This window comes from Saimiri boliviensis, chromosome 12, assembly GCF_048565385.1.
Source record: "Saimiri boliviensis isolate mSaiBol1 chromosome 12, mSaiBol1.pri, whole genome shotgun sequence".
Classification (NCBI taxonomy): domain Eukaryota; kingdom Metazoa; phylum Chordata; class Mammalia; order Primates; family Cebidae; genus Saimiri; species Saimiri boliviensis.
The window spans coordinates 22,730,664-22,754,345 of NC_133460.1; the positions used below are offsets into that span (position 1 = coordinate 22,730,664).

General features: G+C 38.0%; 1 protein-coding gene across 1 annotated transcript in view; it reads left to right on the forward strand.

The window, feature by feature from the left end:
- Positions 1-3,013: 3,013 nt before the first annotated feature.
- Positions 3,014-23,682, forward strand: part of LOC101034959 (cyclin-Y-like protein 2) — a 34,498-nt gene continuing 13,829 nt past the window's right edge. The window contains exons 1-7 of the mRNA XM_003930251.3: positions 3,014-3,236; positions 5,802-5,876; positions 7,900-7,934; positions 12,423-12,511; positions 18,084-18,119; positions 20,538-20,589; positions 21,677-21,796. Coding sequence (XP_003930300.1) covers positions 3,014-3,236; positions 5,802-5,876; positions 7,900-7,934; positions 12,423-12,511; positions 18,084-18,119; positions 20,538-20,589; positions 21,677-21,796 — 630 coding nt within the window. The remainder of the gene's footprint in view (positions 3,237-5,801; positions 5,877-7,899; positions 7,935-12,422; positions 12,512-18,083; positions 18,120-20,537; positions 20,590-21,676; positions 21,797-23,682) is intronic.

A 23,682-nucleotide genomic window follows, 5' to 3' on the forward strand; every position in this document is an offset into this window, starting at 1 on the left:
GCCCTTATTTTGTGTCATTGTTTTCTTACCTCCAGTTCACTACTTTACCCACTGCCTGACATCCAGCTCACTCACTCACATGCACAAGCCCAATCACTAAGTTGCCATAGCTGATCTGTAGCTTTCATGCCCTCCTAGCAAAATTTGACTCTGTGCATTCGGATATTACTTACTGAGTAGCTATTGACCAGGCACTGTGCTAGGTGCTGCTGTTACAGAAATGAAATCAGACATCATCTCCTTTCTAGTGACTCAAAGGAGCAGCCATTCCTGATTCATATGTAGGTCTCTTGACTCCGAGTGCTCCCTTTTGCAACCTTTACTTAATGTCGTATAAATAACGCTATTCTCCAGATCTTCTTTCTTTCCAGTTCTCCTTACTATACACAACTTTTCAAGGTAATCACTTCCACATCCATGGCTTCAGTTGCTTTCTCTATTCTCTCAGGACAATAGAATTTTAAATTTAAAATGTTAGCTTTATTTTATGTAAGATCCCTCATATGCTATAACCATAGATTCAAAGTTACTCCATGAAAGTAATAAATGGAAAATGATGACATTCTTAGCATGTAATTAGGACATTTTCCCAGTTACTCTTAATGGTTTGATTTAGTATGTATGTTATTTTTGAAAACATAGGTAGGGATGTCACAAATGGTCTTAGCCTACAGAGATTATATTCAACTATGACCAGAGAGTTCCATTTTAATGTGACACTGAGAGTAAAAAATGATTTTTTTCTCCTTGCCTATTCTCTTCCTACTTTCTCTGCCAGGAGAAGGGTACAACTGTGCACCTAGTCTTCCCCAGCAGAGCCTGAGCAGCCCTGTTTTTCCTTGTACTTCCCCACTTTCACATCTTATGACCACTTCCTATTCTGTCTCCCAAATAATCACAACTTTTTCCCCCCACTTTTGTCACTGCCACTGCCTTCAGCATTAGTCTTCCTTTAGATAGTCTCTTAATTGGTCTTGTTGCTTCCTTCACTCCTTCCTTATTATACAAACCACTACACACACATCTGACAGAATCTCCTCACCTTTGTATGATTCAATGACTCAAATTTTCAGAATAAAATTGAAATCACCTTAGCATCAAATTTGGGGTCAAATAGAGATGGGTTTATATTTCAGGTTCATACACTGTCCAGCAGTTTGGTCTCAGAAAATGGGAACTCCTTAAGCCTTTGTGTATCTGCCTACAGTCATTGAGATTTGGGACTGTTTCACAGATACAGTGCCTGGCATGTAGAAGGGACTTAATCAATGTTGAGTGAAGGGGAGGCATTTTAAAATCCACATCAAAAAAAGGTTGTTTTTTTAAAAAATATGGCGGCCTATAATGTCACTTCCCCTACAAGCTTGACTTCTACCTGTACTTTCTGATATGGTTTGGTCATGTCCCCACCCAAATCTCATCTTGAATTGTAATCCCCATAATCCCCGCATGTTGAGGGAGGGACTCAGTGGGAGGTAATTGGATCATGGGGGCAGTTTCCCCCATGCTGTTCTTGTGATAATCAGTTCTCCTGAGATCTGATGGTTTTATATGTGTTTGACAGTTGCTGCTCCTTTACACACACACTGTGGCCTGCTGCCATGTAAGAAGTAACTGCTTCCCCTTCTGCTATGATTGTAAGTTTCCTGAGGCCTCCACAGTCATGTGGAATGTGAGTCAATTAAACTTCTTTCCTTTATAAATTACCCAACTTCGGGTATTTCTTTATGGCAGTGTGAAAATGGAACAATACACTTTCTGATAATCACACTTGAGGAACTGGGGAATTCATACTACCTGGGATTAAATAACGACCCCAGCCTGAGAGTCATGTGACCTTGGGGAGATAACTTACCTTCTCCATCTCAATGTCTTTAAGATCTGTGAGATTGTTTCTAAGGGCTAAATGAGCATAGCCCACTTGGAACACTGTCAGGTACATACTGCTTTCCAGATGTTGAGTATTCATCTTTATTGAATTAGGACTGTGGTACCCCACTTTACTGCTCTTGATTTTGTATAACAAAATCATGCTTAGAGCTTTGTTAGTTAAAGAAAATCTGAAAGTCCCTGTGTGGAAGGAAGAAACAGGGGGTAAAAAGGGAGTTGGTAAGTTTCAGCATTTCAGAGCTTGGAGGGACAAGTTAGGTTTCTATTTTATGGAGAAGGAGGTGGAGGCAGGATAGGTCCCAAGGTGTCATTCAAGACACATAGCCATAACTCTTTAGTGAGAGTAGAGCTAGGGCCCTGGGTATTGCTGTGATCAAATTGCAGACAAAAACTACCACTCATTGAAAGACAGGAGAGGAGTATTTCATTACAAAAGCAGTGAACAGTTGTATCTACATTCAGTTAGCAAATAAAAGTTGTTCAACTTGGTTGCTAATGGGACCTACTCTACTAACTGAGACTTTGTATAGAACTCATAGGGTAAGATGGCTTCCAGTAACGAACCACTCTGTGCTTTTCTTAGGACTAAAAAGCTCAGGAAGCTGGTGATAAATGAAAACCTTAGTCCCACTGGCACTGCACGAGGAGCCAGGAGAGCAGCAGCATCATAAACCACAGAGTGGGGCAGCCCAGACAGCAGCAGTTTGAGCTGTGGGCAGGGGCAACTCAAACCCCCCAGGGTGGGGCATTGTGAGGTATTGGGCGGGGCACTGTGAGCCACATGCTTGTGCTCACACCTGGGCCAGTGGACTTCAGTCTGTAGGTGACTGCAGAAGGAGGAGGCACTCCTTTTGTACTCTCTTCAGGCAGTTGTGTCTGTCAGTGCTCGTTGTGTTCACAACCTATTAAATAAGTCGGCTGTTCTTCACCCTCCCAAACAAGTCAACTCAGGGGAGGCGGCAGGGTGCGGGCCTCGGCCCGAGCCCCGGCTGGGGCTGGGCTGTGGGTTGGGCACGTGAGCAGTGGCAAGACCATCTCTGCAAGTGCAGGATAACCTCGGCCTAGGGCAGTGGGAGTGCGTGGCCAACACTGAGCAGAGGCACAGGTGGCAGCAGACAGTCCAATGGGGAGCATACTGACCTGTTGTGTGTGCCCCAAGGTCAACACCGAGTTGGAACAGCATGAGGGGTCAGGGTGTCCCTCTCAATCTGAGGTCTGTGAGGTATCAGCTGAGGACATGATAGCAGCAGCGCCCATGGCTGCTGCTGAAGAGCCTGCTGAATTGATTGTTGAAGCTGGTGAGGGCCTTCATGTGCACCGCATCCATGACCGGGAGATGCCTGAAGGTAAGGAGGTGATGGTGCCACCTGCCCTGGCCACACCTCTGGCTGCTGCTGTCCCCAAGGTTTCCTGGGGGACATCTGGGGGACATCCCCCACCTCAGGCTCCTTTTTCCCTATAGCCAGCTTTTCCAGGGCTGGCCAGGAGCAAAGGCTGGCTGTGCCCTGCATTCCCATTCCCACTGCTTAGTCTTTCTTCACAGAGTCCAGTCAGTTTCTTTTCTCCTCCCCTCCCAAACACCCAGTTCTTCCTCCCTCATCTCATTCTCTCAGGCTGGTGTAGGACCTTTTATTTATGGCTTTTCTTGTCTGTAGCTCTGTTAATTATTCTGTGGGACTTTGTTGAGGCTTCTTTGGAATATTCTCTTCCCTTTTTCAATAAAAACTCAAATATTCCAACTTTCCAGTACCCATCCCATTCTTTCTTTGTACCTATCCAGATGGTACCTAAGTGAAGGAACCAGGTAAATGCCTAATTATTTCCTGCGTTAAAGTAGCTAAATCGCAGGACAATTCATACTGAAATATTTGGGGATTTCTTATTTAAAATCAGAATTAATGTTGCCATGGGAGAGATGATAGGGTATTCTCAGTGGGTTGCTTCAAGTCACCTTAGTAGCTGCTTAGTTTCTTCTAACTGTAATTTGAACACAGAAGGAAAGAAAATGGAAGGTGCTTAAAATAATTGTGAAAGGTATGAAATGTCATGACCAGGGCTGCAGAAAAATGGGTATTTTCCCCCCAACAAAGTACTTTACCTGTGAAGCTCTGATTACTTTAAAATTCTTACTTCAACACAAAATGTGTCTCTAGATTTATTCTGGCGACTTAACAGACTTTATTTACCTTCTTGTTCTAAAAGAGAGGTAGGGGATGCTTCGTGGTCAAAACTTTCAAAAGACATGAAATGTAAATGTAGACTTTTAATGTGCAAGATAAAGACTGAAGGTTAAAATGCCATACCTTGCTGTGTAAGAGTGTTTGTTGCCATGGCTTCCCCTTTGTCTTTCCCTCTCCTGACAATAGCGTCTTGTTCAAAGATAAGAAACTAAAGCTTAAGAAGCTGGAAGCCATCATCCTCAGCAAACTTAACACAGGAACAAAAACTAAACACTGCATATTCTCTCTCATAAGTAGGAGTTGAGATCACATGGACACAGGGAGGGAAACATCACATACTGGGGCTCTTCACGGGGTGGGGACAGAGAGCATTAGGACAAATACCCACATGCATGAGCATGTGGGATTTAAAACTTCGATGATGTGTTTATAGGTGCAGCAAACCACCATGGCACATGTATATGTATGTAACAAACCTGCATGTTCTACACATGTTTCTCAGAACTTAAAAACAAACAAAAAAAAACTTTAGTTGGGCTCTTAGTTTTTTTCAGGGGTAGAATAATTAAGACTCATGATCAAGGCCGGGCGCGGTGGCTCACGCCTGTAATCCCAGCACTTTGGGAGGCCGAGGCGGGTGGATCACGAGGTCAAGAGATCAAGACTATGCTGGTCAACATGGTGAAACCCTGTCTCTACTCAAAATACAAAAAATTAGCTGGGCATGGTGGCGCGTGCCTGTAGTCCCAGCTACTTGGGAGGCTGAGGCAGGAGAATTGCTTGAACCCAGGAGGTGGAGGTTGCGGTGAGCTGAGATCGCGCCATTGCACTCCAGCCTGGGTAACAAGAGCGAAACTCAGTCTCAAAAAAAAAAAAAAAAAAGACTCATGATGAGTGTGACTTTGTAACTTGGAGTACTATACTCACTTTTCAAGATGTTTAAGAATTTAGAATAAACAAATATGTGAGTTGATTATATTTTTACACACAAAACATGTAAGTACTTGTGTAAACTTATACTCTGGTTGCTGGTGTAAGGAAAGCCTGTGAGTGACTTTACACACCAGTTCATAGATGGGTAGTGTTGGATGAGAGCCCAGAAAAGGCTCTTTATCGTCATTCTTGAGGATTGCAACACAGTTTATGTATGTCTCATTTGTCCCTTTCCAATCCAAAGGCCTGTGTATGTTCTCCTTACATATTGCAAATAAAGAAATGAAGACTTACAGATCTTACCTGACTGTGGAAGATAGCTACTCAATGAAACTAAGGTTCTATGTCCTCAGAATGACATGGAATCGAGAGATATGCTAAATTTACTTTTTAAAAATTTTTGAGCTGCAAAATAAATAATACATTTTGCCTGTAAAATAGACCTGTCTTTTTAAATGTACTGCTATCTTGTTTTATTGTATGCAGTTGATTTTATACAACTCAAAGGCAACATTTACCTCTTTCTTTCTTTCTTTATTTAGGAGGGTCTCACTGTGTTACTCATGCTGACCTCAAATTCCTGACCTAGCCTTAAGGGATTTTCCCATCTCAGCCCTCTGAGTAGCTGGGACTACAGACATGCACCATCTTGCCTGGCTCCATCTTATGTCTATACATTCATTTCAGTGGATAAGAATAAAAGTAGAGGTAGTGAAATGGCCTAAATACAGCAGTCGAAGAAACGAGTTGATAAACTGTTAAAAGTGATCACATCTTTTTTCTTTTCTCTCTCTATAGATATGGCTTTGGAGTCCAACCCTTGTGACAATCCAGAGACAAGCACAATATTCCTAAGAAAATCTAAAACAGATGGTGAGACACCATTGTTTTTTCCATCAAGAAAAAGAGTGAAAACTCTTCTTGTTTGATCAAATGTATTATAGAAAGTACTTAGAAAAACTCATATTGGTTAAAATTTTTCAGTTTTTTGCATATTCACTTGTCTTATTTTAACATGTGATATACTTTCCTTTAATTGTTATTGTGTTAGTGAAAACATGTAAACTTTTTATTTGTACAATTTACCATCTTTTTATCAACACAATTTGTCATGTGATGGAGGAGTTGTAGATTTATCTTTATGTATAATTTTTTGTCCCTTTTCCCTTGCTCCAGAGAGTACATTTTAAAGTTGAATGATAGAACTTAGGCTTCACCTTGGTTTCCATTTAAACAAATGAAAAAAAAAAAAAATAGCTGTTCATCAACAAGGATTGAATCTGTGATTTTGGCTTCCTCTTCCGCAGTCCTCTGACCACATGCATTTATCACATCCAAGTTTATGCTAATCAAAACTTTTATTAACCTTTTAATTTGATGTAATGTAAATTTAAACATGCCCTACTCCTGCTTATTTTCCTCAGTGTCATGTTAAATCCTTGTTTGTTTGCTAAAAAGCCATACACAGCCAGGTTTTCCTGTTGATATAAGCAGCAAGAATAAAGTGAGGATCTATAATCCTATGTGAAGCGATGCAGCACAGTAAAATATGGGAGTTTGTAACCTTTGTTTTTTGTAATTTGAGTAGACTTTGCCTGTCTTGAGTCAGTTATTTCTGCCTGGAATTTGTGTTCATTTATGCATTACTATAAAGAGATACCTAAGGTTGGGTCTTTTATAACAAAAAGCGGTTTAATTGGCGCATAGATCTTCAGGCTGTACAAGCATGGCGTCAGCATTTGCTTCTGGTGAGGGCCTCTGCAAGCTTACAATCATGATGGAAGGCAAAGGGGAAGCAGGTGGTTCCACACTGTGAGAGGGTGGGGTGGTGGGTAGGGTGAAGGTGCCACACTCTTTTAAACTACCAGAATGAGAATTTGCTTATTACCATGGGGTTGGCACCAAGCCTTTCACAAGGAATTCACCATTACCCGAATGCCTCCCACTAGGCCTTGTCTCCAACATTCAGGGTCACGTTTTAACATGAGATTTGGAGGGGGGAATATCCAAACCGCATCAGAATTGTTTTCTCAGTTTCTTCCAGAGCCATGGGCTTCTCGCACAGAGAGAGCATGGAAGGAGTTTTAAAAAAAAAAAAAAAAAAAAAAAAAAAAAAAAGCTATTCCATGTCCCTCACTCTTCAGTGATAGCAATGTTTGCCTACAAGGCCCTTGCAGCATTAAAGGCAGAAGCAGTGTAGGAAACAAAGTATGGCCTAGGTCGCTCTTGGAGCTTTTGTTATTCTGGCCTTTTTTTAGGAAAAAAAAAATGATTTATTGGGCTGTGGACACCATGTTCAATGAGGTTTATATGCTCATTTTAAAATTTAAACAAGAGGTTACTTTCCTGTCGTGTAAAGGCTCTTGTTTTGTTTTGTTTTTTTTTTAGTGACATATTAGTAGGTGACCACTAAGCGTGGTTCAAAATGCTTACTGGGGTTCTGGTGCATCTAGAGATAGGTGCCTGGCCAGGAAGTAGTTCTTAGAGCTGTTAGCTCTTAAATTCTGATAAAAAAGTAAACTATGTGTAAATGCAGAATGAGAAAATGCTAATGGATCATGCCTCATATATGCAACAGTTAAACTTTTTTATTAGCTAATTTTTTCATCTGGCCTCATTTTTTTTGCCCTTTGCTTTTGTATACAAGGTTTCTTTCATGTGTATGTAATAGAAACAAAAAGTAAACTAGTTCAAAAAGTAAAACTAAGTTTTTAGATTTTACTTTATGAGATTTATCATGCCAGATAATTTAAATATAGGTTGTTGAAATGATTTTTTAAAATTGAATTTGTTCTCATTTTACTTAGAAGTAATAAGTAAGACGTGAAAAACTACTTTTATTTTATGGTATTTGTATTAGAAGTGACCAGTTTGTTTGTTCTTTTTTCTTTCTTAGTAGAAGAAATAAGAAAAAGCAACTATACAAACCATGTAAGTAAACAGTCAAAAAGTTAAAAAATTGATAGTTTAACATTAAAGTATGTCTCTCTTAATTTAAATTATAATGAGGGCCCCATGCTGATAGCATGGACTTCTTTTTGTGGATTTTCTAAACCGGTTACATTTTCCTAAGTATCAAATGTATTCAGAAAAGTCTTCAGCTTAGTGTGTCCACCTTTTAAGAATGTCTGACATTTAAGTTAAATTTCAATAGTCTGATTGTGGTATAAAGATCTGCCTTAAATATTTAGTCGTATTTTTAATTTAGCTAAGTTAATTGTCAGCACTGTCTTTTAGTCAATTGTCAGCACTGGCTATTGACTTTCTGCCATAGCAGGTGCAAGCATAGCTCCCTCACTGCACCATGACCTTATTTTTCTCCCTCTGTTTCTTCCAATTGTAGCACACTTTTTTATTAAATCTAATATTTACATGATTAGGACTATGCAGATATTCCCTGCTAAGTCATATGGTGTTTTCATTGTGCCTCTGCATTACATATTCCTTTATTTTTTCTCTGAAACAGTTCTGAAATCTGATCACTTCTGCACTTCTTCTGGATCATCTCTTTCCTAGCCTGTGTTACTTTACCCAGCCAAATGCAGTAAGTAGCCCCTGGCTGGTCTGTTTGCTTTAATCCTAGCATAAAGCTAATTTTCTGATTCTTCGATTGCCTGTTTTCTAACAGCTGTTCCCCCCCGCCCCCAAGTGTTGCAGCATCTGTCACATGCCTTTCCAAACTATTTTCCATCTGCTAAAACATATCTGTTCCATTTTTTCTTTGTTGCGGGGGTGGGGCAACAACTTACTTTGGCCTTTTGTCATCCTAATTCAATATAGAGTGACTTTCCCTCGATACGCTCAATGTTTGCTTTTCTGATTCTTTTTGTGCTATCTCCTTGAAGTCTTTTGGGATCTCACATAACTGCTGTTTTGTGTGGGATCATCTGTGTCCTAGATTCTATGTCCTAGATTCTATGTTTCCTTCTGTCCTGTTATCCTGGGCAGAGATGTTTAGAGATCTGCCCAGTCTTAAAATCCCTCCTTTTTTATAGAGAGTAAACCTCTAGGTTGAGTCTAAATTTTATGATTCTGAGGATATTCTACAATTGTGCTCTCTTTACAATGTCGTTCTTAAATCTGTTGCCATTGTGTGATACATTATTTGTAACTGGCTTTTATATATCTGTAGGAACTTTTTAGGAGCTTCTGTCTGTCTGAGATTCTGAAATTTCCTAATAACAGCTTAGTGGAACTCTACATTTTATTGAGGCTACTAAGTCTGCAGACTATCTGTGCTTGATAATTTGTCTTACTTTCTCTGTTACTTTTTTTCTGATAGTCTTGTTATTCATACAGTAGGCAGCTTAGACCAGTATACCTGCATTGGTTTTTAATTTTTCCCCTTCTATTTTTCAGTTTACCTTATTATTATAAATGGAGTTTTTTTCAAGAATGCCAAAAGTGTTAGAAATATTTAAGTTAATTAAGATTTATTTATTTTTAGCCTGGTCAACATAGCAGGACCTCATCTCGACAAAAAGGTGAAATAACAAATTAGCCAGGCATGGTGGCTTGTGCCTTCAGTTTTACTTGCTCAGGAGGCTAAGGTAGAGGATTGCTTCAGCTCAGGAGTTTGAGACTGCAGCTAACTATCATGGCACCACCGCCCTCCAGCCTGGGCAACAAAGTGAGACCCTGACTCAGAAAAAGGAAAAACGGTATTCTTTAAAAACATATCTAAAATTTGTCCTGCCAAAAAGGAGAGAGAAACACATAAACTTTAGTTTTCATTTTATTTTATGTTTGCTGGCAAAAAATGCTGTAGTTGATTTATTTATATATTTTTATTCTGTAGGTTTTGAGGGGAACAGGTGGTTATATGAGTAAATTCTTTAGTGGTGATTTGTGAGATTTTGATGTACCCATCACTTGAGCAGTATCCACTGAACCCAATTTGTAGTCTTTTATCCTTCATTCCACTGCCATTCTTTCTGCCGTGTCCCCAAAGTCCATTGTATCATTCTTCTGCCTTTGCATCTTCATAGCTTAGCTCCCAGGTATGAATGAAAACATACGATGTTTAGTTTCCCATTCCTGAGTTGCTTCACTTAGAATAATGTCTCCAATTCCATCCAGGTTGCTGGGAATGCCACTAATTAATTTATTCCTTATTATGGCTGAGTGGTGTTCTATCACATATGTGTGTGTGTATATATATATATATATATATATATATATATATATATATATATACACATATATGTATGTATATGATTTATCCACTCATTGATTGATGGGCATTTGGGCTGCTTCCATATTTTTATAATTGCAAATTGTATTGCTGCAAACATACATGTGCAAGTATTGTTTTTGTATAATGCCTTTTTTTCCTCTGTAGATATCCAGTAGCAGGATTGCAGGATTGCATGGTGGTTCTACTTTTAATTGTTTAAGGAATCTCCACACTGCTTTCCATAGTGGTTGTACTAGTTTCCATGGTTACCAGCAGTATAGAGAAGTGCTGTTGTTGTTTTTTTTTTTCACTGCATCCACACCAACATCTATTATTTTTATAATTTTTGGTTATGGCCATTCTTGCAAGAGTAAGGTAGTGTGACATTGTGGTTTTGATTTTCATTTTCCTGATCATTCATGATGTTGAGCATGTTTTCATATGTTAGTTGGCCATTGGTATATCTTCTTTTGAGAATTGTCTATTTATGTCCTTCGCCTACTTTTTGATGGGATTGTTTTTTTCTCTTGTCAATTTGTTTGATTTCCTTGTAGATTCTGTGTATTAGTCCTTCGTCAGATGTAGAGATTGTGAAGATTTTCTCCCATTCTGTGGTTGTCTGCTTACTCTGCTGATTGTTCCTTTTTCTGTACAGCAGCCTTTTAGTTAAGTCTTACCTGCTTAATATTTGTTTTTGTTGCATTTGCTTTTGGGTTCTTGGTTATGAAGTCTGCCTAAGCCAGTGCCTAGAAGGGTTTATAAAATGTTATCTTCTAGAATTTTTATGGTTTCTGGTTGTAGATTTATATCCTTGATCCATCTTGAGTTGATTTTTGTATAAGGTGAGAATTGAGGATCCAGTTTTATTTTCCTGCATGTAGCTTGCCAATTATTCTAGGCATTAAACCATATAGGGTTTAATTTCTTCACATTATGTTTTAGTTGGCTTTGTTGAAGATCAGTTGGCTGTAGGTATTTGGGTTTATTTCTAGGTTCTTTATTCTGTTCCACTGGTGTATTTGCCTATTTTTATACGAGTACCATGCTGTTTTGGTGAGTATGGCCTTATAGTATAGTTTGAAATGATGTAAAATGATGGCTCTAGATTTGTTGACTTTGCTTAGTATTGTTTTGACTAAGTGGGGTCTTGGTTTGTTCCATATGAATTTTAGGATTCTTTTTTTTTTTTTAGTTCTATGAAGAATGATAATGGCATTTTGTTAGGAATTACATTGAATTTGTAGATTGCCTTTGGCAGTATGGTCATTTTTACAATATTTATTTAAGCCATTCATGAGTGTGGGATGTCTTTCTATTTGTTTGTGCTGTCCATGCTTTTATTCAGCAATGTTTTATAGTTCCCATTGGCATATTAAAAAGATAATCTACCATGTTGAAGTAGGCTTCATACCAGGGATACAGGGATGGTTTAACATATGCAAGTCAATAAATGTGATATATCACAGAAACAGAATTGAAAAAAAATCACATGATAATCTCAATAGGTGCAGAAAAGCATTTGACAAAATGCCTAGGGTACAGATCAAATGATCTATAGAATAAAATTAAGTTTTGAAATTAATGGCAGGTATTCTCTGAGAGTCTCATTTGAGTCATGTTATGGCCGTCTTATTTAAACATGAAGTGAAAGTCAATTTTTTTAAGTTGGCATCTGTTTTCAGGGTGTGAGGGAATATTAAATTGTTACTAATTTTATACTCCACATAAGAAAACAGGACTAGAGAAACCTGACGCACAGAGTCTCTGAATCTGAAACACTTGTTTTGTCACCTGAAATAATACATTTAGGATTAGTAATTTAGTAAATGTATTAGTCTGGTATTCACTGCAATAAAATGCTCTTCTACTATATTATTTAATACATTACATTTTACTGTAGTAAATAAATAATAGAAATAGAAATTCTCAGCTATTTTATAGCACTATAGAAAAATACAATAAAATCTTATTTTAAACTTTTCTCATTATTTATAAAGGGAATTCATAAAATCCTTGTTAGGTTTGATGACAGGTACCATATTAAGGGAACATTTTATAACCTATATCTGAAACATTATCTCTGGAAGTTAAGAGCCTTCAATGAGTTCTCAGAGTGCACATGATACCACACTCAGGCAATTCATGGAGTGTAAAAAATATCCTAGTGCTTTGTCATTTGACATTTTAACCAATTAAAAAACTACACCTTGATAAGTTTAACTTACACTTCCCTTCCCTTTCAGGTATCTACTCGGCAATATAGTTCTTGTTCAGTCATTTTCCTTGATGACAGCACAGCCAGTCAGCCTCATCTTAGAATGACACTAAAGTCGTGAGTACAACCATAGTGCCAAGGGACAGATTCCTTTATTCTAAAATTATTTCAGCCATTTGGTTGTCCTCTTCAGCAGTCATTTTAAGAAATTGAAGTCAACTATATATTTATATACAGATTCTAAATATTAAGTATCAATTTCTCTTTTAAAAAATCTTAGATGTCATCCTAGAAGGAAAAATCAGTTAGCAAATAAGCAATCCAAGAAAAGTATGGCTATTTTTTTGGTGCCTTTATGACTTAAGACAATGTTGACTGCAATAAAAAGGACTCTTTATTGGATTTTTTTGTGTGTGAAAAATTAGTTTTTCAATGCATTGCAGGCCTAAATCAGTGTGTACCACTTTGGACATTAGTCTTGGAGGATGGAGCAGCTTTTTCTCTTCTGGCACCACAGTGTATCTGCATTTGAATTTCTCCCGTTGTGCATGAGCACCTCATGGGCCACAAAGATGCACTTTGAGAGCACCCTAAGATGAAGTTTATTTTAAAAGGAGCAACAACCAACACCACCACCAGCTCCATTGGGGCTGTCCAGTGTACATCTTTGTCATCTCCTTGGGTCATGAGTGCTGATTTTTAGAACACAGCTTGGAATGTGCTAATTTAGAATATTAATATTTTTATCTTTAATTTTACTTTTCATTGAATAAATGTAAGTAGCTTATAAACAATTTTATTTTAAATGGACTAGCCTTTTTAGCTAATTCAATTGTCAGTAACTTTTACTTGAATTAAAAATGGTGGCTGGCTTCTGACTGGGAGACACCTCCCAGCAGGGGTTGACAGACATCTCATACAGGAGAGCCGGCATCTGGTGGGTGCTCCTCTGGGATGAAGCTTCAAGAAGAAGGACCAGGCAGCAATCTTTGCTGTTCTGCAGCCTCTGCTGGTAATACCCAGGCAAACAGGGTCTGGAGTGGACCTCCAGAAAACTCCAGCAGACCTGCAGAAAAGGCATCTGACTGTTGAAAGGAAAACTAACAAACACAAAGCAAAACATCAACATCAACAAAAAGGACACCCATACAAAAACCCCATCCAAAGGTCATCGGCATCAAAGATCAAAGGTGGATAAATCCACGAAGATGAGGAAAAGCCAGTGCAAAAATACTGAAAATTCCAAAATCTAGAATGCCTCTTCTCCAGGCTCCAATGAATGGAGAGAGAATGAATTTGATGAATGAAAGAAGTAGGCTTCAGAAGGTGGATAATAACGAACTCCTCCGAGCAAAAGGAGCATGTTTTAACCCAGTGCAAGGAAGCTAAGAACCTTGGTAAAAGGCTACAAGAACTGGACCAGAATAACCAGTTTAGAGAAGAGTATAAATGACTTGATGGAGCAGAAAGACATAGCATGAGAACTTCGTGAAGCATCAATAATGGAATCAAGCAGAAGAAATGATATCAGAGATTGAAGACTATTCTAATGAAATAAAGTGTAAAGACAAGATTAGGGAAAAAAGAACGAAAAGGAACAAACACAGCATCCAAGAAATATGGGACTGTGTAAAAAGAGCAAACCTATGTTTGATTGGTATACCTGAGAATGATGGGGAGAATGGAACCAAGTTGGAAAACACATTTCAGGATGATACCCAGGAGAACTTCCCCAACCTAGCAAGATAGGCCAACATTCAAATTCAGGAAATAAAGAGAACACCACTAAGATACTCTTTGAGAAGAGCAACCCCAAGACACATAAGATTCACCAAGGTTGAAACCAAGGAAAAAATGTTAAGGGCTGCCAGAGACAAAGGTCAGGTTTCCTACAAAGGGTAGTCCATCAGACTTAACAGCAGATTTCTCTGCAGAAACTCTACAAGCCAGAAGAGACTGGGGGTGAATATTCAGCATTCTTTTTTTCTTTTTCTTTTTTACACTGTTGTAGAGTACCTTCCAATCACCAGCTACTGAGCAAGCTGGAAATGGAATGGGTGCTTCTGCCTCAAAATTATCTTAAAGAAAAGAATTTTCAACCCAGAATTTCATCTCCAGCCAAACTTAGCTTCATAAGTGAAGGAGAAATAAAATCCTTTACAGACAGACAAATGCTGAGGGATTTTGTCATGACTAGGCTGCCTTACAAGAGTTACTGAAGGAAGCACTAAATATTGAAAGAAAAAATCAGTACCAGCCACTGCAAAAACAGCAAAATACAAAGACAAATGACACTATGAGAAACTGCATCAACTAATTTGCTAAATAACCAGCTAGCATCTTAATGACAGCATTATATTTGCACATAACAATATTAACCTTAAATTTAAATGGGCTAAATGCCCCAGTTAAAAGACACAGACTGACAAACTGGATAAAGAGTCAAGACCCATTGGTGTGCTGTATTTAGGAGACCCATCTCATGTGCAGAGACACATATAGGCTCAAAATAAAGGAATGAAGGAATATTTACCTAGCAAATGGAAAGCAAAAAAAGCAGGGTTTGTAATTCTCGCTGATAAAACAGACTTTAAACCAACAGAGATAAAAAAGACCAAGGGCATTACATAATGGCAAAGGGATCAGTGCAACAAGAAGAGCTAACTGTCCTAAATATATATGCACCTAATACTGAAGCAACCAGATTCGTAAAGCAAGTTCTTGGAGACCTATAAAGAGATTGAGACTTCCATACAATAATTGTGGTAGACTTTAACACCCCACTGTCAATATTAGATCAACGAGACAGAAAATTAACAAGGATATTCATGACTTGAACTAGCTCTGGACCAAGCAGACCTAATAGACATCTACAGAACTCTCCACCCCGAGTCAACAGAACATACCTTCTTTTCAGCACCACGTAATTGGAAGTAAAACACTCCTCAGCAAATGCAAAAGAATGGAAATCATAACAGTCTCTCAGTCTGTTCTTTTGCATTTGCTGAGGAGTGTTTTACTTCCAATTATGTTGTCCATTTTAGAATAAGTGCTATGTGAAAAAATAGAAAAAAAAAAAAAGAAACTCAAAACCACACAACTACACAGAAACTGAATTACTTGGTTCCTGAACGACTGCTTGGTAAATAACAAAATTAAGGCAGAAATAAATAAGTTCTTAGAAACCAATGGAAACAAAGACACAATGTACCCGAATCTCCGGGACACAGCTAAAGCAGTGTTTCGAGGGAAATTTGTAGCATTAAATGCCCAGATCAGAAAGTGGGAAAGATCTAAAATCGACACCCTAAGATTACCATTAAAACAACTAGAGATGCAAGAGCAAACAAATTCAAAAGCTAGCAGAAGGCAAGAAACAACTAAGATCAGGGAAGAACTAAAGGAGATGGAGACACGAAAAACCTTCAAAAAATCAGTGAATCCAGGAACTAGTTTTTGGAAAAGATTAACAAAATAGACCACTAGCCAGACTGATAAAGGAGAAAAGAGCGAAGAATCAAATAGATACACTAAAAAATGCAAAAGGGGATATCGCCACTAATCCCACATAATGCAAGCTATGATCAGAGAATACTATAAACACCTCTACGCAAATAAACTTGAAAATCTAGAAGAAATGGATAAATTTTTAGACACATGCATTCTCCTAAAAATAAACCAGGAAAAAGTCGAATCCCTGAATAGACCAGTAACAAGTTCTAAAATTGAGTCAGTAATTAATAGCCACCAACCAAATAAAGCCCAGAAACAGATGGATTCACAGCTGAAAAATAGGGATGGCTGTGAGTCTTATTTATGTGAAGAAAAGCATCCCAGAAGATTCTGATTTTCACCCCAACTCAATTATTCCAAACTTTGCTGCACAATTGAAATCACCTGGGAAACTTAACAACAGCTTTGATGCCCAAAGTCATCCCCAATGCTGATTTAAATTAAAATGTTTTATGTTGAAAATGAGGCAGTTATTAAAGCTCCTCAGGTGATTTTAATGTGCAGCAAAGTTTGAGAGCCACCGCTTAATTTGAGTTTAGGACAAGAAACTGCTCCTATTTGGTAGGACCTTGGGCAAGTCAGTTTTAAGGTTTGTTTTCCTGATCTGTAAAATGAATATTGGATTAAATGTGATGTAAGGTCATTGGTCCTTTCCAGTATATACCTTCAAATTCTGTGATTTTACAGTGATTTCAGAGATGAAAACGACTTGAAGGACTATAGACATATCCATCTTAAGTGATAATGTTACAGGCTTTTTGAAAAGTGCTAATATTGTACAGACCTATTACTAAAATTGAGATTTGTCTTCCCTCAGTTATTTTGAGCCTCATTCTAGATGTGAAGGGTAAATGAAAGCACATAACTTACATAAGAGAACCTCTTGTTTTCTGATACACAGCATCAGTGGGTAACTTAGGAATACAGTTACGTATATCTGAAGAGCTATATCTGTTCATAAATATTTCAGTTAAACTAATTGAAGGTACCTGCCATTCATGTTACACTGTGTCATGTTACACTGCCTTGTTAGCACTGCTTATTTTAGGATCACTGTCCTTATCATTGATTTCCTGTGTGCTTATGTTTACTAATATTTCTTTTAATAATTATGCAAAAGTGATTTCAAATAATTTTATTTTTTATAAAGCACTTTCATTATGTATTTTTAGGGAAATAATACAAATTGGGTGGGTAGGAGATAGATGTTAACATATTTTTTTTTTTTTTTGAAACAGAGTCTCACCCAGGCTGGAGTGCAATGGCATGATCTCAGCTCACTGCAACCTCCACCTCCTGGGTTCAAGCAATTCTTCTGCCTCAGTCTCCTGAGTAGCTGGGATTACAGGCACCTACCACCATGCCCAGCTAATTTTTTTGTATTTTTAGTAGAGACAGTTTCACTATGTTGGCCAGGCTGGTCTCGAACTCGTGACCTCATGACCTGCCCACCTTGACCTCGCAAAGTGCTAGGATTACAGGCATGAGCCACCTCACCCATCCTGGGCCAAACATCTTAAAAAAGAAACCACTACTGTATGGGTTAAATTTAAACATATGGTCATGTAGACATAAATTGCATGAGGCTGAATGCGGTGGCTCATGCCTGTAATCCCGGCACTTTGGGAGGCTGAGGCAGGTAGATCACTTGAGGCCAGTAGTTTGAGACCAACCTGACCTGACCATCATGGCAAAATCCCATCCCTACTAAAAATTAGCTGGGCGTAGTGGTGCAAACCTGTAGTTCCAACTACTTGGGACGCTGAGGCATGAGAATTGCCTGTATTCAGGAGGCGGAGGTTGTGGTAAGCCAAGAATGAGCCATTGCACTCCAGTCTGGGCAACAGAGAAAGACTCTAGGTAAAAAAAAAATAAATATATAAAATAAAGTGCATGGGACAAAAGGTTTTGTAGGTAGAAGGGCATGTAACAGGGAAATATGTTATTTATATATTATCATCATCAACAGAAATGTGTCTTCTAAGAGCACACTGCCTTGCATTTTGCTAAAAGCCAAGAAATGAAAACAAGAAAGTGCCCTTATGGTACTGTTCTGAACTAGAAGATGTTAATTTCAGGGCCCCTAGGAGAGTTTCCTCTGCACCTTTTTTAAAAAATGTCTTCAGGCCTAACAAATGATAACATCTATTGTTATGATTTTTTTTTTCTTCCACAGTGTGACCTTAGCGATATATTATCATATCAAGCAAAGGTGAGTTTTTAAAATCCTGTCTTGTTATTCTGGCTAACTACCTTGCAAGCTATCAAGCTCAGCGTTAGGTCACAGCTCTAGGCATCGTAAGCTATATTGTGCCTACTAAAATATTGAAGCAAATTATTTGTGTTTTCTTTGATCCTTAAGCCTCTTTTGATTCTTAAATGATTGAGAATCCTGAGTATGTTTTTATATTGATTATGATATTTAATGTGATAGAAATATAAAATTGAGTTTTTTTTCAAAATCTATTTTTAGTTTAGATTTCACAGCTTTACCACTGTTGATATCATGAGCTAGATAATGCTTTGTCCTGAGGACCATCCTGTGCATTGCAGAAAGTTTAGCAGCATTGATGACCTCTACCAGTAGTAATCCATGACCCAGGTTGTGACAGCAGAAAATATTCCTGAGAACACTATTGTTAACATAAATTTTTTGATGAAAAAATAACTCTTCTACAACAAAATCTTCAGTAAAAGTGTGTCATGTATTTATATTATTGAAAATCTCTAATGTTGGGCTTAATGAAAGATAGCTGGATTCTCTAGCTCATTTTTTTGCAGATTGCTTTAAAAAAGCAATAAGATAACCTAGTCTTATGAAAATACGTAGTTGGTAAAAGGTGTATTTTTAAAGCTTTCAGACAGCTGTGGGTATTCTTTAATATAAAATCAAAACTTCACAAGTGCTAGTTTCTTAAAGTGGCATTTTACATATTAATTTATTCCATCAGCACTCATCGATCTTTCTTAAACAGTAAATGGATATTTCCACCCATATTTGCATTTATAATATTATGCATTAATTATTTGGAAAATACTGGTTTATGTTTTATTGTATCAAAAATCACTTTTTTAGTTTAACCACCAATCTTATTTTAAAACATTTTAAAATATTGAGAGGGTGTCAATATTTTATATTATGGTAGAAGGAACAAGTTTTTCGTAGTCCTCAGGAAAGCTTAAATCTTATCACTGGGAACAAATACTTTCCTGTGACATGAGTGACACATTTCCTTGTGAATGAGAGCACCCTCACTTCATTTATTTTTGAGAATGATAGTTGTACTTTTTTAAAGACCTAATGTCACTCTGTCACTTGGCTGGAATGGATTGGCATAATCTCAGCACAAGGAGTCCTCTCACCTCAGGCTCCTGAGTAGCTGGAACCACAAGTGTATGGCACCACATCTGGCTATTTTTTGTGTGTGTGACTTTGGTAGAGACAGGGTTTTGCCATGTTGCCCAGGCTGCTCTTGAACTCCTTCCTGAAGGAGTTTAGCTGCAGTGCTAAACTTCCAAAGTGCTGGGATTTTACAGGCATGAGCCACTGCACTGGCCCAGTTGTACTTTTACACAAAACTGATGTTCTATGAAAAAAGTGATTGTTCAGTTCACAATTAAATCATGAATTTTTTTTTAACACAACCATACTGCAGTCAACAGAAATGCTTCTTGTTAACTTTCTACTTACTCAGAATACTAAAGAGAAATGTCAAGATTTAATAACACCATTTTTACTGCTTCATTAAAGACATTCTTAAGTAATTCAGCCTATCTTTTTTAAATGTAAGGAAAAGTAAAGAATAGAACACCTACTGGTGTAATTTTGTACCATTTCTTTGATTTATGCTGAGAAACCAGCAGTTTTACCCAGTTTTGCTTTTATACAATTACGGCAAGTGTCTATGAAAAAGCAGGCAGTATCTTTACAATTTTTAAAAATGTTTTCACTTTTTTTAAATCAGCTTTTTCTGGTTGAATTAGTATGGTTATCAGAACAGTGTTGACCTCTTAGGCCTTCTGGAAAAGGATTCCTGGGGATCCCCAGAGGTCCATGGAACACATTTGGTGAACCACTGGTTTATCACACAGGCACAATGTATTAGTTTTATGAAGTTTAAAGTCATCAAAGACTGGCTTCTTTTAAAATAAAAGGGCAGATGAGTTTTTAATTCAAACTACTGAAAATAAATAAATATATAATGAGAGTATACTAAAGAGAACTAAAGAGAAAGAAAGCTAGAAATCGGAATCACATTTACATTTATTAAAGTTCTAAGGAGTTTATTGCCACCGCCACTGCTTCGTAAAATGTTCTTGTGTTTCAGTGTGTGGTTAGAAGAGTGAAAATATGTTTGGTTTATTACCGTTGCCTGTTAGGGAGGGTCCGTTCTTAATAGGCACTTCTGACTGGTTATCACATAAAAGACTTTCCAGTATAGGACATGATGTGCTGAGTAAGAAGAGGTCAGGAAAAACTCTGCAGATCAGGATCCAGGAGAATAATTTGTAAAAACTGTTTGCTTTGGTGCAGTAACCACCAAAGCACATAGGAGGCATTATTTTACAAAACAGGTATTATACTAAGATACTAATAGTTTTTGAAGTAATGCACATTTCTATTTTATAGAGATGCAGATAGATCTTTGGGCATATTTGATGAAGAGTTACATCCATTTACAGTAAGTGTCACTTTTTTAAAATTTTTTATTTTTTTGAGACAGAGTTTTGCTCTTGTCTGCGCTGGAGTGTGATGGTGCCATCTTGGCTTACTGCAGCCTCTGCCTCCCAGGTTCAAGCAATTCCCCTGCATCAGACTCCCAGGTAGCTGGGATTACAGGTGCCGGCCACCATGCCTGACTAATTTTGTATTTTGGGTAGAGATGGGGTTTCACCCTGTTGGACAGACTGGTTTCAAATTCCGGACCTCGGCCTCCCAAAGTGCTAGGATTACAGGCATGAGCCACTGTGCCTGGCCCAGCAAGTATCACTTTTGTTGAAGTTGTATTTTCGTCAGAGACTGTTTCATGCCAAAGTCAAAGTCATCTTTCTTGAAGTCTCGATCACCATTTCATGTTATATCTAGTCATCTTATTTCAAAATTGTTATAAAAAGAACATGCTGGAATAAGATCTGATCTGCAGCTCTGTTTAATTAGTGAGCTAGTGTGAGTAAATATACTATCCAAGTAACACAAAATCTATCTTTTAAAAAGATAATTGTCCGTAGTGTCAAGCAATATAAGAATATGTAAATACTTTTAACACAGAAGCATTTTTATGAAGAGAGTTAAACTTAAGTTTTAATAAATTTTATATGGTGTAAAAATTTTTAAATGCACTTCCTCAGGTACATTATAGCCACATGTGGCTAGTAATTATTGTATTTAACAGCATAGGCTTAGAGCCTCCTGGTTACAGGAAACTATTTTCTCAAAGTTTATTGCAGAGAAGAATGGCAGATGGTCAGTAAGACATTAACACCTAAGAGTAGCTTACATTTGGATAGAATTATGTGGGGGAAACAGCAAAAAAGAACAAACGTTTTCTGAGCTTAAGCTCATATTATTTTTAAGTGAATGTTGATGAGTACTAAATCATTATGGTATTTTAAGATCCTACTGCTCATATTATAAAAACTAAAAGACATCTCACCAATCAAAATTATTGTTTAAGTAATACACGGGCACAAATGTGAACACTGTTGTCTTAAGAGCACTTCAGATTTTTTCTTCAATGGATACTTATATTGTGTCCTTTCTTCTTTCAGCAAGAACAGCTTCCAGAGGAATACTTGCTATATGATCCTGAACACAAAGTTATTTTCAGATTTGTTAATACTCTGTTTAAAGCTGCAGGGCTAACAGCTGAATTTGCAATCGTGAGTCTGGTAAGATATTTTCTATTTATAAAGCATCATTAGCAATGGGTCTTGTAAACAGGGTGGTATGGTCGTGTTTTTAAGTAACAGTAAGTTTCTGAAATTATCTCAGAATGTTAAGAGAAACTTATGAAAGCAAATATACACATTGAGTTGAATCATCATTTTGGCTTAAAATGTCTCCATTGCTTTTCTAATAGCAGAACAGTTGCTGTTAAAGACAGCAGGAGGGATTTCTGATTTTTCCCCCCAACTTCAATGCACACATGCACACACAGTGCACACACATCCAAGGCATGTGGAGGACTTGGAATGGGGAGTAGTAACAAAACCATCCAGCTGATGGAATAGATGGGCAGGAATAGATGCCAGTATAAATCTAAGCTGAGTCTGAGGCTATTTCCCCAGGCAGTTCTGATGCATGTTGTGATTGCAAACTACTGCCCTAAATTTATAGTTCCTTTTACCAAGTCATAGCTGTGTCGTTACATTTGCATCATCCCTACAGAATTTTTTTGATGAAAATATTATTTTAAATAATAAGTTCTGTTCAAATTGTTAAAATTAGTCTTATTCCTCCCCACAGCAAACCTATAGAGTAACGTCAACTTCATGGCCAGGAAGGAAAAAAATACTTAGATCAGTACTTCTTTAGCATCTAGTTAGAGTCTAGGGGAGAAGGCTCCTGCTGTACACTTGGGCACTGGACCAAATAAAGGCCTTCTAGAGGAGCTGCAAATCATTTGGAACTCTTGGCATGTGCTGGAGGGAAGCAGGAGTGGTTCTTCCAGATACAGAGAGATAGGTAATGTAGGAAGGAAAGCTGGATTGTAAAAGGGAGAGTTTTGTACATGGGCTAAGCTCAATGTACCTTTGAGAGAACAGAGTGGCAGAGGCTAGTCATCATTTGGATATACAGGACTAGAGCATGAATCTGATGTAGAGCTACAGAATGAAGAGCAACAGTGGCTGTTTAAATACCAAGAAAGTGTGTGGAATGAAATTGGACAAGCCAGGCCCGGTGGTTTCATGCCTTTAGTCCTAGCTATTTGGGAGGCTGAGGTGGGGGAATTACTTTAGCCCAGCAGTTTAAGTCCAGCCTTGGCCAGAGGATGAGACCCTGTATTTTAAGAAAAGAAAAAATACGGCCAGGTACAGTATCTTATGCCTGTAATCCCAGCATTTTGGGAGGCCAAGTTGAAAGAATTGCTCGACCGTGGTAGTTCAAGACCAGACTGGGCAGTAAAGCGAGACCCATTTCTACAAAAAAAAAAAAAAAAAAAAAAAAAAAAAAAAAAATCAAGAAATTAGCTGGACATGGTAGCACATGCCTGTGGCCTCAGGTCCATGGCAGGCTGAGGCAGGAAAATCACTTGACCCCAGGAGGTGGAGGCTGCAGTGACCTGTATTTATGCCACTGGACTCCAGCCTGGGCAACAGAGTGAGACTCTCTCAAAAACAGATGAAGTGGACAGAAAATAGGTCAGTAAGGACTGTTATCATTTAAGGGACAAGCCCCCGGAAGAATGGCTACTAGAGTGGGAAGAGGAAAAGCAGAAGAGGATAATGAAAGGAGAAAGAGTTCAAGATAGGAGAGGCTATAGTCACAGTGCTGAATGCTGCTTAATTCGTGAATACTCACTGGATGCTGACTCTGTGCTGCTCTTCTAAGTGCTGGAGTAGAGGAGAGGAGAGGTGGAACACAGTTCTTTTTTTTTTATGAGCTTGTGTTCTAGGTGGATTGAACTTAAGTATTTTTTTAGGTAGTATGAAACAGCAGGAAGAGAAAGCAGGATAAAGGGACACAGAGTGATTGGGGGCTATTTGAGGTAGAGTGATAAGAAGAGCCTCTCTAGAGAGCTGACATTTGTATAGACCCAACTAAAGGAATGACG